Here is a 15,307-nt window from a genome sequence, read left to right on the forward strand (position 1 = left end):
CTTCCGTGAGTTGCCGGAAGAAAGCCTCATCCACCTCATCCCCCTGGTCCGGTGGTCTATAGCAGACTCCCATCATTGCTGGATGCTGTGGTTACAGCTTACAGGCAACTATAAGGTGGGTAGAAAGCTGGATCCTTGATGATGCGTTGGAGAGGTTTTAGTTGGGGTCTGAAGGTGATGGCTAGTGGCGTTCTGTTATTTTCTTTATTGGGCCTGTCCTGGAGTAGGTGACTTCTGGGTATTCTTCTGGCTCTGTCAATCTGTTTCTTCACTTCAGCAGGTGGGTATTGTAGTTGTAGGAATGCATGATAGAGATCTTGTAGGTGTTTGTCTCTGTCTGAGGGGTTGGAGCAAATGCGGTTATATCATAGAACTTGGCTGTAGACAATGGATTGAGTGGTATGATCTGGATGAAAGCTAGAGGCATGTAGGTAGGAATAGCGGTCAGTAGGTTTCCGATATAGGGTGGTGTTTATGTGACCATCGCTTATTAGCACCGTAGTGTCCAGGAAGTGGATCTCTTGTGTGGACTGGTCCAGGCTGAGGTTGATGGTGGGATGGAAATTGTTGAAATCATGGTGGAATTCCTCAAGGGCTTCTTTTCCATGGGTCCAGATGACGAAGATGTCATCAATGTAGCGCAAGTAGAGTAGGGGCATTAGGGGATGAGAGCTGAGGAAGCGTTGTTCTAAGTCAGCCATAAAAATGTTGGCAGGAACACCAGTGAAACTGCAGGTGTTTTTGAATTCCTCTAGGCACTGTCTACCACTCCATAGCAGCTGCTGCTATAGCACTTAGCATGAAATTCAGTGTTAATTTAAAGACTGGGAGAGGGGGAGGAGGCATCTTCATTAATCTTCTGAAAGGAGAAAAGGAGTACTTGTGGCACCTTAGAGACTAACAAATTTATTAGAGCATAAGCTTTCGTGAGCTACAGCTCATCCGATGAAGTGAGCTGTAGCTCACGAAAGCTTATGCTCTAATAAATTTATTAGTCTCTAAGGTGCCACAAGTAGTCCTTTTCTTTTTGCGAATACAGACTAACACGGCTGCTACTCTGAAACCTTCTGAAAGGAGAAAGTGAATAAAAAACCATTTGCTTCACATCCACCTTTGCAGTATCTCCCACCCCCCCTTGTGCACTCTATGTTCCATGATCCTCTCCAGTCTTCCCTCCCTCCTCTAGGCCTTCTGTCCTCATCCCATTGCTCCTTCTTTCCCTCTGCAATGTCCCTCCTTCCCAGGGTTCAAAGTATAAAATGAAATAATAATAAAAGAAAAACCCATGTGGCCATCTGCTAAAGCATCTGGGTGCATCACAGCTGCAATGCAGCCTAGCAATTCCAGTGGAGGATACACGAATGGAGGAGCTTTTTCAGATATAGATCGACAGTGCCCCAAAAACCCTGTTAAAGTGTGAAGATGAACATGAAACAATTCAGAGCAATAGTGTTTGCAAGCAAAAATCTCTCTCCTCCGATCGTTTCAGCACAGTCCCACTTACAGGGCTCTAGCCAGCAGCCCCAATCAGTGGGTGGAGTCTGACCATGGAAACAAGTCAGTGAAGACTGGGGCATTTACCAAATCCCTGTAGGGACAGCTGTTTGTTTGTCAACATTGACTTACAGGTGTCAGTGTTTGTTTTCTGGGTTCCCAATTTTGATGAATCATGTGATGGGTCTTTCTTTTAGAAAATGAATGTTCATGTTAAAGTAGCATCGGTTTTGAAACAAAAAATCTTTTTTGATAAAATAACTCCATGGAAATTTTCAAAAAGAGAGTTATCAATTTATTTTGAAAAAGTATAGAATGGAAATTTTAAAACTTCCCACAATTTTTTTCTCTTTTTTGACCAGATTTCTTGACTATGATACCCCCAAAGAGCTAGATCTTAGCAAGGTCCAGTCACAAACTGAGTGGATAGATGATGGAGGAAGAAGACTTAAAATGGCCAACCAGCTTCCAATTGACAGCGATGAGGCAGGATGCAGAGGTTATGTTAAACATCATGAATGCAAAGACTCAGGATGTGTTCAAAATGTCCAGTTTACACATTACTGCCACTGAACCCTGCATTGTGTTGCTCTGGACAACAAACGAATAGCCATTTGCATCATCATTAACGGAAGGCAAACTTGCTCACATAAGTAATATACACCAGGGATCATACTTTGGGCAAAAAAAAATCTGCTGAAGGGCATCTGATGTGGAGGTTACAAACAACTGCATCAATCAGACAAATACCAAAACCTTTGCAATCCCAAATGGGGTTGATAGTTATCAACCATCAGCATTGCTTCTGGGGGTAATATGGTTTTAACCAGCCCTTCATAGCTACCATCTATGACCATGCCTGAGCTTAACACTCCTCTAGGGTGTTGTCTGAGATTTGCTACAAATCCAGCATACACAGTGCTTCTTATTACAGCTTTTGAGGATAATTATATAAGCACCTGGGTGCCTGACTTCAATGTGCTCTCTCAAGGCTGAGATGGAATCTCCAGATTTTGGGCAGCCACAAGAGATTTCAGATTTGCCAGGTGTTCCGCTTTGGCAACGTGAGGGTAACAGACTGAGAAATGAAGCAAATATTTTTAATTTTTAATTTTATAAAAATGCACATGGGCAAAAGTTAAAGGAGAGTGTTGCCCAATCAGATACAAATTTCTCACTTTGTTCCATGCATACTCTGGATTACAGCATTGTCATTACCATGGCCTCGGAGCATCCGATGAAGTGAGCTGTAGCTCACGAAAGCTTATGCTCTAATAAATTTGTTAGTCTCTAAGGTGCCACAAGTACTCCTTTTCTTTTTGTAGATTCTGAGTGATGTTCTCACTGGCTGCCTGATTGACCAATCCAATGAGTGCACTCAGTTGATATGACAGGGGAACATTATTTAATCTCTTGTCACTAATGGAGCAATCTTGGGGATTATCTACACTTAAATTGCTGCAGTGCCTGTAGCGCTTAGTGAAGACACTACCTATGCCGACAGGAGAGCTTCTCCCTTAGTGTAGGTCCCCCACCTCCCTGAGAGGAAGTCACTATGTCAACAGGAGAAGCCCTCTTTTCAACATAGTGCTGTCTACACCAGGAGTTAGGTTGATAAACTGCATCATGGGGTATGGATTTTCTACCCCCAAATGATGAAGTTATACCGACATACATTTGCAGTGTAGTCCAGGACTTAGATACCTTTAGAATGAATGGCTTTGTATGCACATCAAATACATATTGGGTACAAAATACATCCTTTGTAACAACTTTCATTCACTGTTGATCTGAACTGAATTGGCCATGGTAATGTAAATGTGAAAGGCCCCTAAGCTATTCACTCTTCCAGTAAAGGGTTGTTTTAATACATTCATACATGTTCTGATATCTCCCACTTAATAATGGTCAGCATGTTTTAGGAAGTCTTCTCCCACATTAGCAAAAACATGTTTTGAACTGTGGATTGCTGCTTTTTTGAACAAAGTTCTGACCTTTTAAACATTCATCAGTGTTTCTTAAATATCCTGTAACGCTTGTCAGCTTTCCAAATTCCTCTCCTTTCTGTTACCACTGTGTGGTCATTTCATGTCATTCATTTAAGGCTACATTAATTATGTTAAAGTTGACCTACACAGATGAAAGAAAAATGAGTACTAAATGTTTATTTAAATTACACTATCGGGGCAATCAATTGAATACATTTTAACTCACCTTTTGAACCTTCTACAGTATGTATAAAAGAAACCTTTTGGCAGTTCAGTGTGTGTAGAAATTTCAGCCTCTCCAGAAGAGCCACTGAACTTTCAAAAAAAGAACAGGAGTAGTTGTGGCACCTTAGAGACTAACAAATTTATTAGAGCATAAGCTTTTGTGGGCTACAGTCCACTTCATCAGATGCATAGAATGGAACATATAGTAAGATAGATTTATATACATACAGATAAGTTGGAAGTTACCATACAAACTGTGAGAGGCTAATTAGTTAAGATGAGCTATTATCAGCAGGAGAAAAAAATGTTTGTAGTGATAATTAATATGGCCCATTTAGACAGTTGACAAGAAGGTGTGAAGATACTTAAGGAAATAGATTCAATATGTGTAATGACCCAGCCACTCTCAATCTCTATTCAAACCCATTCTGAACTTTCAGTCACTAGAAAAGTTCCAGGATGCATTATTCTGGGACAGACAAGGTGAGGTAATATCTTTTATTGGACCAACTTCTGCTGGTGAAAGAGAGAACGCTTTCAAGCTACACAGAGATATGCTTAAGGCTGAGCTGACCTGAAAAAGAGCTGTGTGTCTTAAAAGTTTGTCTAAGTTGGCCCAGTAAAAGATATTACCTCATCCACCTTGTATCTTATATCCTGGGACCAACACAGCTACAATAACACTGCAATAATTCTGGGATGTCTGTGATACCAGAAATCTCCAGGACTCTTCTGGAATGTGTGGCACTCCAGGATAACACATCTCTGGGCATCTTTAAAGAACATGAAAGAGCCAGTGGATTTTCACAGAGGAAAAATATTGTTCACATTTTAAGTTTTAGATGAGCTCTTTAGAAACTGAGGCTCTGTCTGAACAGTGATACTGAAAGTCTCAACATTACCTACTTTTGTGGAATCTGAATAGCCCCGAATGATGAAAGCTGCTATAGAAAGGTAAGATTATTAGAATTTATTTCAGCTCTAAGATCATCCTATAGCTGGGTGACTCGGAGCAGAGCCAGCACATGCAGCATTTCTGGCCTTGACTCAGTCTCCCCTTTGGTTTTGCACTTTAAGGCTTCCCCTCAGTTTCACCTCTGTTTGCTATTTCAGAACATACTGTATTTCCAGGTGAGCTGGAAGACGGGGTCACTGCACTGTGGGTATTTCTTTTTCAGTGTGACAGAGGGAGAAAATGCAGAGTTCTGAGAAAAGTTCTAGACAGCACCCAGCCTGGAAGATGTTCACAGGTGTGTGATATTACACTGCATATTCTTTATGGAAATATGCTTATGATATGAATATGGCATAATTAAGATATACTTTATGCAAGATGGCTCACGTAACTTATCATTGGAAAGATTGTGATTTACTGAATGTGACTGTCCAATTTGTATGCATGTATCATTTCTGTATCTAAAGTTAGGAATATGGACTAGGTAACAATTACAATTGGGTGTGTATTGGGAAGATACCCACCAGACAACAAGCTATCAGATTTGACGAGCCATTAGGAAAAAACAACAAGACTGTGAAGATACTAATCTCTCTCCTTCCTGGGATGTGTCCTGGGACATAGCTCTGACACTACCAGGTCAGGTGGTCCTGTCACCTGATACAAAGTACCTCCTTGGACACTGCTGGCACTTTTCCTCTGTAGGGAGATGGGAATCAAACAAAGGATTCCTGCCTTAGGTAAATCTTATTTAAGGGTGGGGAGAAAGGCAAACGGGACTCTCCTCCATGGCCTACCCAAGAAGAAGGACTGCTGAAAGTACCTGAAGGGACAAAGGAAACAACCTGAGGGAAAGGCAGGGGACAGTCCAGACTGAGACAGGGGTCCAGTCTGTAAGAAGAAATAACTAGAACTCTGAGCTACAGAAACTCTCCGTCCTGCCTACCTCAACATTTAGGGTGAGAAATTACATTCTGTAACCTGTTTCTTTAGTGAATCAAGCTTAGTTTGCGTGTTTTGTTTTATTTGCCTAGTAATCTGCTTTGTTCTGTTGGCTATCCCTTTAACCACTTGAAATCTACCTTTTAGATTAATAAATTTGTTTTGTTTGTAACATTACCCAGTTTGTGCAATTCATATTTGGGGGGCAGCGGGGAGAGAAGCTGTGCATATCTTTCTTCACATTTCAGAGTAGCAGCCGTGTTAGTCTGTATTCGCAAAAAGAAAAGGAGTACTTGTGGCACCTTAGAGACTAACAAATTTATTTGAGCATAAGCTTTTGTGAGCTACAGCTCACTTCATCGGATGCATTCGGTGGAAAATACAGTGGGGAGATTTATATACACACACACAGAACATGAAACAATGGGTTTTATCATACACACTGTAAGGAGAGTGATCACTTAAAATGAGCCATCACCAGCAGGAGCGGGGCGGGGAAGGAGGAAAACCTTTTCACCATGAAAGGTTTTCCTCCCCCTCCCCCCCCCGCTGGTGATGGCTCATCTTAAGTGATCACTCTCCTTACAGTGTGTATGATAAAACACATTGTTTCATGTTCTCTGTGTGTGTGTATATAAATCTCCCCACTGTATTTTCCACCGAATGCATCCGATGTAGTGAGCTGTAGCTCACGAAAGCTTATGCTCAAATAAATTTGTTAGTCTCTAAGGTGCCACAAGTACTCCTTTTTTTTCTTCACATTGAGGAAGAGGGCGAATTCTTATGAGCTTGCGCTGTGCAGATTCTTCTATACAGCACAAGACAATATACCTTTGGTCTGTACTCCAAGGGAGGTGGGCAACTGAGTGCTGGGACAAGTCCCTTAAACGGAGTCTTCCCAGAACTGATCTCAGTGTCTGTGTCTTTCTGCAGCTGGGTGTGACCCTGCCTGTGTGTGTGCTAGAGAAGGCTTAAGAGCAAGACAGGTTATAGGAGGCCCATTCTGGCAGAACAGGCAGGCTCAGTGGTATCTCAGCACATCAGGTGGCATCTTAAAGGGGAGCAACCCATCACAAGGTGAAATATAATTCTGTCCTGAAGTGATTTAAGGTGGGAAGAGAGCCTCCCCTGGGTAAATCGCCCAGTGGACGAGAGAACTCCCTTCACAGATGTGTGAGGATTCTTCCAGATCCTGAGAACCTGGACAGGGAATAGATGATCAGGGGAGAGCAGCCACAGCCACTGCTGCTGCAGCATGGACAAATAGTTGTTCCCCTAAAGATTCCTTTGACTTGATGGATTCTATTTTAGTCTTTATAGGTTCGTATCCTGCCCTCACCTCCAGATTATCTCAGCACCTACCAGGCATGCATTCAGCAATGTGACTAAATTCTGTCAGGTGTGATCTGTTTTCCCTCTCATCCTCACCCCAGGGGGAGAATGGTGTGTAGAGTTTTGTTCTGGTAGGGTTTGTTGGTTTGTGTAAAATGTACCTGCTGCTCTGTGTTTATGCTAGTGATGGCCAGGTTGAAGAAGTGTGCCTTGAACTTGGAGCAGAAGGTAGCAAGGTTTGTGATGGTCCTTAGCTCCTGCAGGAGGTTATTCCACAGTTGCAGACCAGCCCTCAGAAAGCCATGTTTCCTGCATAGATGAGATTTACTCTTATGATGGAAGGGATTGGGGAAGGCAGGGGGTTTCCTTACTAATCCCTCACATGGAAGAAAATGATGGGAAAAAAAAGGGACAAAACAGGAGAAAACAACGACAGAAGCCCAGAGGATTTCATTTAATTTACACTCTTTATTCAAAACTCTGGACCTTTGATTTAATGGCAATTATTTCCATTAAACAAAAATGAATTCTCATCCCAGCCGTTGTCGAGGGTGAGGTGACACTGCTCACTTCACAGGCCCTCCAATCTTTTGGATGGTGGCCAGAGAGGGGAAGTTACATTTCTTTCCCAGTCTCCTTTAGATACTATGGCCATGTCTACACTAGGAGCGCTTTGCTGGCATAATGACACACAGCGGTATACTCTCCTGGCAAAGCTTGCCATGTGTGGATACAGCTATACCAACAAAACTGCACTTTGTAATGGCATAGCTTATTCCAGTCCCACCCTCCTCCCGCAGGCAAAATCAGCTATCTAAGGAAAAGCACAGTTTTGCTGGTATAGCTGTGTCTGCACTAGGGGCTTTGCTGGCACAGTTGTGCTGGTCAGAGATCACCCCTCTTCTCGCCCCTGACACAGCTGTGCCAGCAGAAGTCTGTGCTGTAGTCATGGCCTGAAACACCTATTACCGTAGTTGGGAAAAGTTGTCATGATGTTGTCTGGCTGCAGGAGCTACCACGGGAGTGAGGGGAGGGCAGGGAAGATGGGGAGAATCCTTGTGTCACACTTGTCCATTTAAGAACCCCAGAGAGAGAAGGAAAGAGGCTGGATCCAAAACTTGGAGAGGGGAGGCTCAAACACAAAGAAATGATGGGGGGTAGGAAGGGTGCGAGTGATCAAACGGCAGCCTTTAGAAAAGTCACGTGAGGTGCTACATCTACTTTGGCAGTTGGGCTGTTTGGCCTTGTAGGTAGCATTGGCAAATGCCATAAGGCTAATTAATACTTTGGCAGTGTTACAGTGAAGGGCATACCCCTTCAGAGCATGTCTTGGAGGCACATTACCTAATAGGGTATGTCTACACTGCAATCAGAGACCCATGGCATGGGTCTTGCAGGGAGGGTCTTGGAGCCTGGGCTCTCGTCTGAGCCCGAACATCTATACTGCTATTTTTAGCCTCACAGCCCTAGTCCCCCCCACACCCAAGTCAGCTGACTCAGTGCTGTGGGTTTTTTATTGCAGTGTAGACATACAGACCCATAGAGAACCAGAGGCACAACATGCTGGCCTGTATTTGTGTGCGCACAATGCATGTCCCCCACTGCCCTCTGCTGGCTGGAATGTTAGACATGTTCAAGTGGAGTCCTGAACCCTAATGCCTCAACAGTGGAAGAAGATTTACCTGTAGCTCACATGGGAGCATCCTGTGCTTTAGATGCAAAAAATCCTGAGTTCTCTCCCTATTTACAAAGTCCTCAGTAGCCAAAGGGTGCAATATAATAAGTGTACACTCCCAAGGAGCCACGGATTGGTTATACAGTCTTCTTCCTAATCTAAACTGCTGGGGGCACTGTGGCAGCTAATCTGGGGGGACTAGAGGTTCCACTTGCATTAATGTCTATCTTCTTAGCGAATCAGTAACTGGTCCATCAACTTTCACTTTTAGAATATGGCACTGTGGAAGCTACTCAGGCCATCTCCAGTAGAAGGTGCAATATGATAATTAACCCAGAGATCCAGGGGCTCACCATCCTACCTCTAAAAAAAAAACACTCAAGGCATATATGTAGCAGCACTCCCATTGGACACAGCATGCCAAGCCCCCCACATTTGGGAACAGCTCTTGCATCCCACCTGTGCCTACTCTGTGGTTTGATCTCTCTCTTCTCACACTCATCCCTACAAAGTAGTCTAAGCCCTTGCCCGGTGGTTTGGCCTTTCTTCTCTACTCCACGGCCCCAAGGTTTGGGCACTTGGTTTACCATTTTTAAAAGCACAATGATGTTTAACATAGCCCCTACAGAGGTTCTTCTCTTTCCCACACTTACATTTCTTCCTCTTCCCACCACCCCAACTTCTATCTTCCGTGATCTCAGCCTGTCCCAGCTTCCTTGATTCTTTCACATGGGGAAGGAGCGGAGTAGGGGGTTAGACACCAAGCTGCCAGGCATTTCAGAAATATCTGTGTTAGATAAAAGATTTCTCTCCTACAGACACAGCAAGTGAAATGTCACCAGACAGAAGAGTGTTAATTCCCAGACCTACAGGCTGCTCCTCCTTCCTGGCAGGTGGTCTCCTCCATTCTGATCCTCTCTATTATTCAGTATCAAAAAAGGAGGAGTAGGAGAAGCATGAGAAGGACTAAGAACAAACATCTTAGAAAAACCCCACACTCATTACTGGAATTAAGCTTGCCCAGCTCCACACCCCTGGCTCAGCCAGCTCCCTGTCCTGTGTCTTCATGGTGACCATCGTGGGAGGCAGTGAGGGTGGGGAATACCTCTGTTTGGAGCTGCTGCTGCTTATTTATGTAGATAGGCATCGAGCCAGAGCTCCCCCGAATCCTTCAGAGAGCTGCAGGGATAGAGAGAGGGAGGCTGATTAGTTTAGAAACAAATGATGAAATGTGGCAGCATAGTGAGAGTAAAGATCAATAAAGCAAATTTGAGAAGGGGGGGCGATGAAATCTAGTGTAATATTCAAATCCCTTGTATGGAACACATCAGGGAGATGCTCAAAGACACAGCGATTCAGGCTACAGATCCTGGGAAAGGCACAGGACAAGTCCCTATGGAGTCACAAGGGACTGTTGTATGTTCCAAGGGTTAAAACAAACAACCCAAAAGGAGACAAAAAGGAAGGAGGCAAACAAAGGAGAAGACATGGTCAGGTAAGGTTTCAAGACTATAAAAAAGACAAAGAAGCAATGAATGAGGCTTGGGACAGACCTGTCTAGGAGACCCCACCCTGGCGTAATTCTACAGTGACAATAATGGAGGCACATGAGATGGGAGAAGAGGCTGCTGGCAGAGTGTTTTCCATCAGAATGTCCACACTAGCTATCTGCAACTGATTGAAACCAGTGGCTAGATCTAAAAGGGTCCATATCCCATTCTCAGTCCCCTGAACCATCCAATCCTATTTCTATTGCATCTCTTCTGTCCCAGCTGCGGCCCTCCCACCCCATGTCCTTAGTGGACCTGCCCTCCCACAACGGGCACTGTCTTCCCACAAGGCCCAGTGTTCCCATCTTGTCAATGGCTATTGCACAACATTTTTATATTGACTGACACCTACTGCACAATGTCTGCAAAGGCAGTGAGCAGGGGCTTGCTCTGGTACTCGATGCCATGCTTGGCACACAGGGACTTCACCAGGGGGGCCACCTTCCAGTAGTTATGTCGAGGCATTGTGGGGAAAAGGCTGTGGAGAGAGAAGGGGGCTGATTCTGTGAGATCTCATAGACTTTAAGGCCTGAAGGGACCATCAGGATCATCTAGTCTGACCTCCTGCGCAATGCAGGCCACAGAACCTCACCCCACCCCACTCCTGTAATAGACCCATAACCTCTGGCTGAGTTACTGAAGTCTTCAAATCATAATTTAAAGACTTCAGATTACAGAGAATCCACCATTTATACTAGTTGAAACCTGCCAGAGAGCTGGTCTCTCACTTAGTACTTCACAGGCTTCCTGCCTCCCCTCAAGGAGCCAACCTCACAGGTGGCTTATTCTCACTTTGAATCTGGAATCAATTAGTGCCCTATAGTGTTCCCTTCTCACTATATTCAGTGGCTGTACTCACTGATACCCCATGCAGTTCCCATTCCATCTCCCTCAATGGGTGTAGTCACTGATGCCCCAGAGAGTTCCTGCCTTTCCATCTGGTGCCCAATACAGTTCCCACTCCTCCTCCGTGTCTTGTGCCCCATAGATTTCCTGCCTTTTCCTTTGTGCCTGTTTTCACTGATGCCGTACAGGGTTCCTTGCCCTCCCCTGGTGCCCATAGTGACTGGTGTTCCTTAGGATTCCTTCTCTCATCCCTGCACCAATACTTACTGGTGTTCAATCTGGAAGTTCAGGTGCCCGCTAAACCAGTCATTGAACAGAGACTGGTGAACATTACACGTTGCCTGGAGCTGGGGGAGGAAGGGGAGCAGTGAGTGTTATTCCATGAATGCTCATCTCTCATTTGCCTGGACAGCAGGATAACCTGGTGCCACCTTCTCATCCTCACTCTCCTCTAGACTGAACAGATTAATCTGAGGATGGGGATGACAGCTCTCACTCCTGAGGACATTGAGACCAGGCCTGGACATTCTGGGATATGGGACCATAGTACTAACCAATATGGAGCTAGTCTCACCAGAACGATTAGGCCAAATCTGCCCTGACTCTTCTCTGTGGAGGCCTCCTCACCCTTACAGAAATGGGCACAGGGTCAAGATACAAGAAGAAGGAAGGACATAGGAGTGTCTTGCACTGGGAGAGCTCCATGCAAAACCCCAGATCACCCTGCAGTCACCATGTCACCCCCAGTGAGTGCAGATTCCTACTCCATTACCACGAATTTCAGAATGCTCACAAGGGATTCACAGCATTCACAGAATGCCCTACTGAACCCTGTAACACTCTACGGGCTCCCTGCTGAACCCTAGCATCTATAGCAAAGTGCCATCTGGTCTGGAATTTACACCCACAGGCCCACAGCTCCCGGGGACGGAGATGGTCATACCTGAGTAGAGAACCAGTCCACATTCTTATCATAATCGATGTGCATGGGGATGTGGTTCATTTGCGTCACCCAGACAAACCAGTTACTCTCTATGAGCCTGTGCAGACAAACACATACAAAGCAATCACTCACCACATGCCCACCTAAGCCTGTGAGAGCCCAGGAACAAGCACTCTTCCTGGGCCAAAGCAGGCTTGATGAAGTTACTGCTTGATGAAACTTCTCCCATGGATTCCAACCAACCGGACAGCAAAAGGCCCACACAGGTGATGACACCACAGGGAAAATAATCTCCCCTGTCAGGTCACAGAAAGTCACAACGGGCAGAAGATTAGGGGGCAGTTAGGAAAAGGAGAGATGGGCAGGTTGGCTAGAGGACTAGGGAAGGGCAGAGCAGAGGGATTGATAAGAAACAGTTATGAGCTGAAGCAGCCATAGGGAGTAGTAGGGTGAGTGATACCTGACCAGAAGAAAGAGCCCCAGGAGCCCTTTCACCCCCAGTAATGGCAAGTAGGTAATGAAGAATCGGATGTAGAAGGTCAGCATCCAGGCCAGGTCCTGCCAGAGAGGAGACAGAGAGAAACCTGCATTGAGGGTGTAGATTACAGCTCTTGCCCACTGCCCTGCAGTAGCAGCCCCAGAAACCACCACTATAATTCACAGTCTTTATCTCCCTCCCCTCCCCTAGCATGCGCCATCTGAAATGCAGCCCTGAAGACATCCACCCCTCCTTACTACCCATATGCTTTAGCTCCACTTCACTCCCTGGCACGTAATCAGCCTGACCTGGACCATGGGCCAAAAGAAGGCGCACACTGAATGGCCATATCTTGTTCACCTCTGATGCTAGGATGGGCAGTGAGGGCAGAAAGGAGAGACTTGGGAAGTGGAAGGGGAAAAGCAGCAGCAGCTATAGGCAGCTTTGTTCTGCCTCATTTCCCTCCCACCATTCCTTGTTCCTCTTCACTTTCCTGCGGGCTTTTCTCTGGCACTTTCTCTCTTTCCTGCAATAATCCTCTCTCAGTTGCTTCTCTCCCCAGTCAAGACCCCCTTGCGCCTAAATCTCAGGTGAGAGCTCTTCCTTTTCTGCATTTGTCTCCGAACCCCCATTATCCCTCCTTGTCCCAGCATACCCCCCTAACATGCTCCTGAAACAGACACCCACCCATATTCTCCTTTGCCTGGTCCACTCTGTGCTGCTGGAGGACTGGGTTCTAGGCCATTGGGAAGCCCAAACAGTATAAAGGCGGGATAAAAAGAGAGCTTCTGGAGGCAGGAAGTAGTGGCAGATGAGGCCGGATCTTTGCTACAGGAGCCTGGCGCTGCTCTGGGTGCTCTCTCATGCTGGGCTGTAGAGCAGGAGCCTGGAGGCCCCACCACTGAAACTGGGTGGGGGAATTAGGAGAAAGGGGCCTTCCCCCCAAAGAGAAAAATCTATTTTTTTTAAATGTAGTTGTCCCAGGCAGATGAAGCATTGAATTTCATTCTCAGCCCCTCTCATTTCTATTGCTTTCCTTCCCGCTCCCCTCAGCTTTCAATGGTTTTCCCCTTCAGGCAGCCACAGAAAGGTAAGAACTGTCTCCCTTCCTGCCCCAAACCAGCCACTGGTTTGATGTGACATTTGGTGGTCAGGCTTCATAGAGCTGCACCAACCCCACAACATGAGGGGAAGGCACCAGAAACCCTTGCTGACTGACCACCATCGCTGCACAGCAGCAGAACCCAGATAGCTCCCTTTGTTACCACAGTTTTCACAGACTGAGAAGCACATGCATTAGGGGGAAGACACCTACTCTCCTCTTCTGTCAAAGGATTAGGCACCAGTCATACACCCATCCACTGTGTCACAGTAAGACATGGTGACCAGTCACTCCACACTCAGGACTCCTCCCTCCGACATTTCAGTCCCAACTCCTCACACTGAACCTTATTCAGAAAACTAGGGGGAGGCACCGCAGATCTGACAAAATTGGACATACTCACCACCCACTGTCTGCGCTGCACTGCAAAGTAGAATATGTACCACTGGAAGAAGAGGGGCACCAGGGCTGGGGGTCCAACTAGAGGAGAGAAAAGAAGAATGCAGAGACAAGAAGCAGGTAATCATATTCCAAAGGAATTAATTCAGAGGGTTCTGGTAATTCACAGAATCATAGAATATTAGGGTTGGAAGGGACCTCAGGAGGTCATCTAGTCCAACCCCCTGCTCAAAGCAGGACCAACACCAACTAAATCATCCCAGCCAAGGCTTTGTCAAGCTGGGCCTTAATAACCTCTAAGGATGGAGATTCCACCACCTCCCTAAGTAACCCATTTCAGTGCTTCACCACTCTCCTAGTGAAATTTTTTTTCCTAATATCCAACCTAGACCTCCCCCACTGCAACTTGAGACAATTGCTCCTTGTTCTGTCATCTTCTACCACTGAGAACAGTCGAGCTCCGTCCTCTTTGGATCCCCCTTCAGGTAGTTGAAGGCTGCTATCAAATCCCCCCTCACTCTTCTCTTCTGCAGACTAAATAAGCCCAGTTCCCTCAGCCTCTCCTCGTAAGTCATGTGCCCCAGCCTCCTAATCATTTTCATTCCCCTCCGCTGGACTCTCTCCAATTTGTCCACATCCTTTCTGTAGTGGGGGGTCCCAAAACTGGACGCAATACTCCAGATGTGGCCTCACCAGTGCCGAATAGAGGGGAATAATCACTTTCCTTGATCTGCTGGCAATGATCCTACTAATGATTGCTGGTACTGCATGGGAATGGAGATACTCACTTATGAAGAAGTACTTGTGCTGATGGTTGTAAGGCATGAACTTCTTCTTCTTCATCCCGAGCTGTGAAAGGAAAAGGGATCTCGGCAGGTTACCTGGGCTACAGAGACACTTATACAAGCACTTCGATCACCTTCCCTGAGAGGGAGGCTCACAAATCCTCTACCAACTCCATCAGGAGAAATGTCTGCATAAATACCTCTCAGAGACAGGAGGTAACAGGCACCCGCCAGCTGTCTCTTCATACCTGGGTCCCTCACAGCACTACTTCACCCTATTTTATATCTTCTAAAGGGAATCCTCCCCACTGCCTCTGATGCACAACTGTCTAGTCTAGGCACTTGAAATGTGAATTCTGACCTGCACAACAAGCTCTTCCCCAGTAGGGGGAGCTGGAACCACTTCACAAACGTGATTCCATTTATTACTATGACCACTACCAAGGTTTTGTCTTATCACAAGTCCTCCAAGAGACCATTGAGCTGAAAAGAGCCACACAGACAAATAGTGGTACTCTACTGAATAATACACCCAAAATCAGGCTATATGCTCAGGTTTCTCTGTGCTCTCAGGGTTAACTCACACCAGCCTG

General features: G+C 45.8%; 1 protein-coding gene across 3 annotated transcripts in view; it reads right to left on the bottom strand.

Annotated features, from left to right (window-relative positions):
- Nucleotides 1–1,202: 1,202 nt before the first annotated feature.
- Nucleotides 1,203–15,307, bottom strand: part of LOC119857371 (acyl-CoA (8-3)-desaturase-like) — a 30,650-nt gene continuing 16,545 nt past the window's right edge. For 2 of the 3 annotated variants that reach the window (XM_038406165.2, XM_043517639.1), the window contains 7 exons: nucleotides 14,718–14,778; nucleotides 13,934–14,010; nucleotides 12,411–12,508; nucleotides 11,951–12,047; nucleotides 11,275–11,354; nucleotides 10,514–10,639; nucleotides 7,385–9,790 (listed from right to left, as the gene is read on the bottom strand). In XM_038406165.2, the coding sequence (XP_038262093.1) occupies nucleotides 9,739–9,790; nucleotides 10,514–10,639; nucleotides 11,275–11,354; nucleotides 11,951–12,047; nucleotides 12,411–12,508; nucleotides 13,934–14,010; nucleotides 14,718–14,778 (591 nt within the window). In that variant the 3' untranslated portion in view covers nucleotides 7,385–9,738. Of the gene's footprint in view, nucleotides 1,215–7,384; nucleotides 9,791–10,513; nucleotides 10,640–11,274; nucleotides 11,355–11,950; nucleotides 12,048–12,410; nucleotides 12,509–13,933; nucleotides 14,011–14,717; nucleotides 14,779–15,307 lie in introns of those variants that run through there. The other variant, XR_006282376.1, reaches the window with a different exon arrangement.

This window comes from Dermochelys coriacea, chromosome 6 (assembly GCF_009764565.3).
Source record: "Dermochelys coriacea isolate rDerCor1 chromosome 6, rDerCor1.pri.v4, whole genome shotgun sequence".
Classification (NCBI taxonomy): Eukaryota; Metazoa; Chordata; order Testudines; family Dermochelyidae; genus Dermochelys; species Dermochelys coriacea.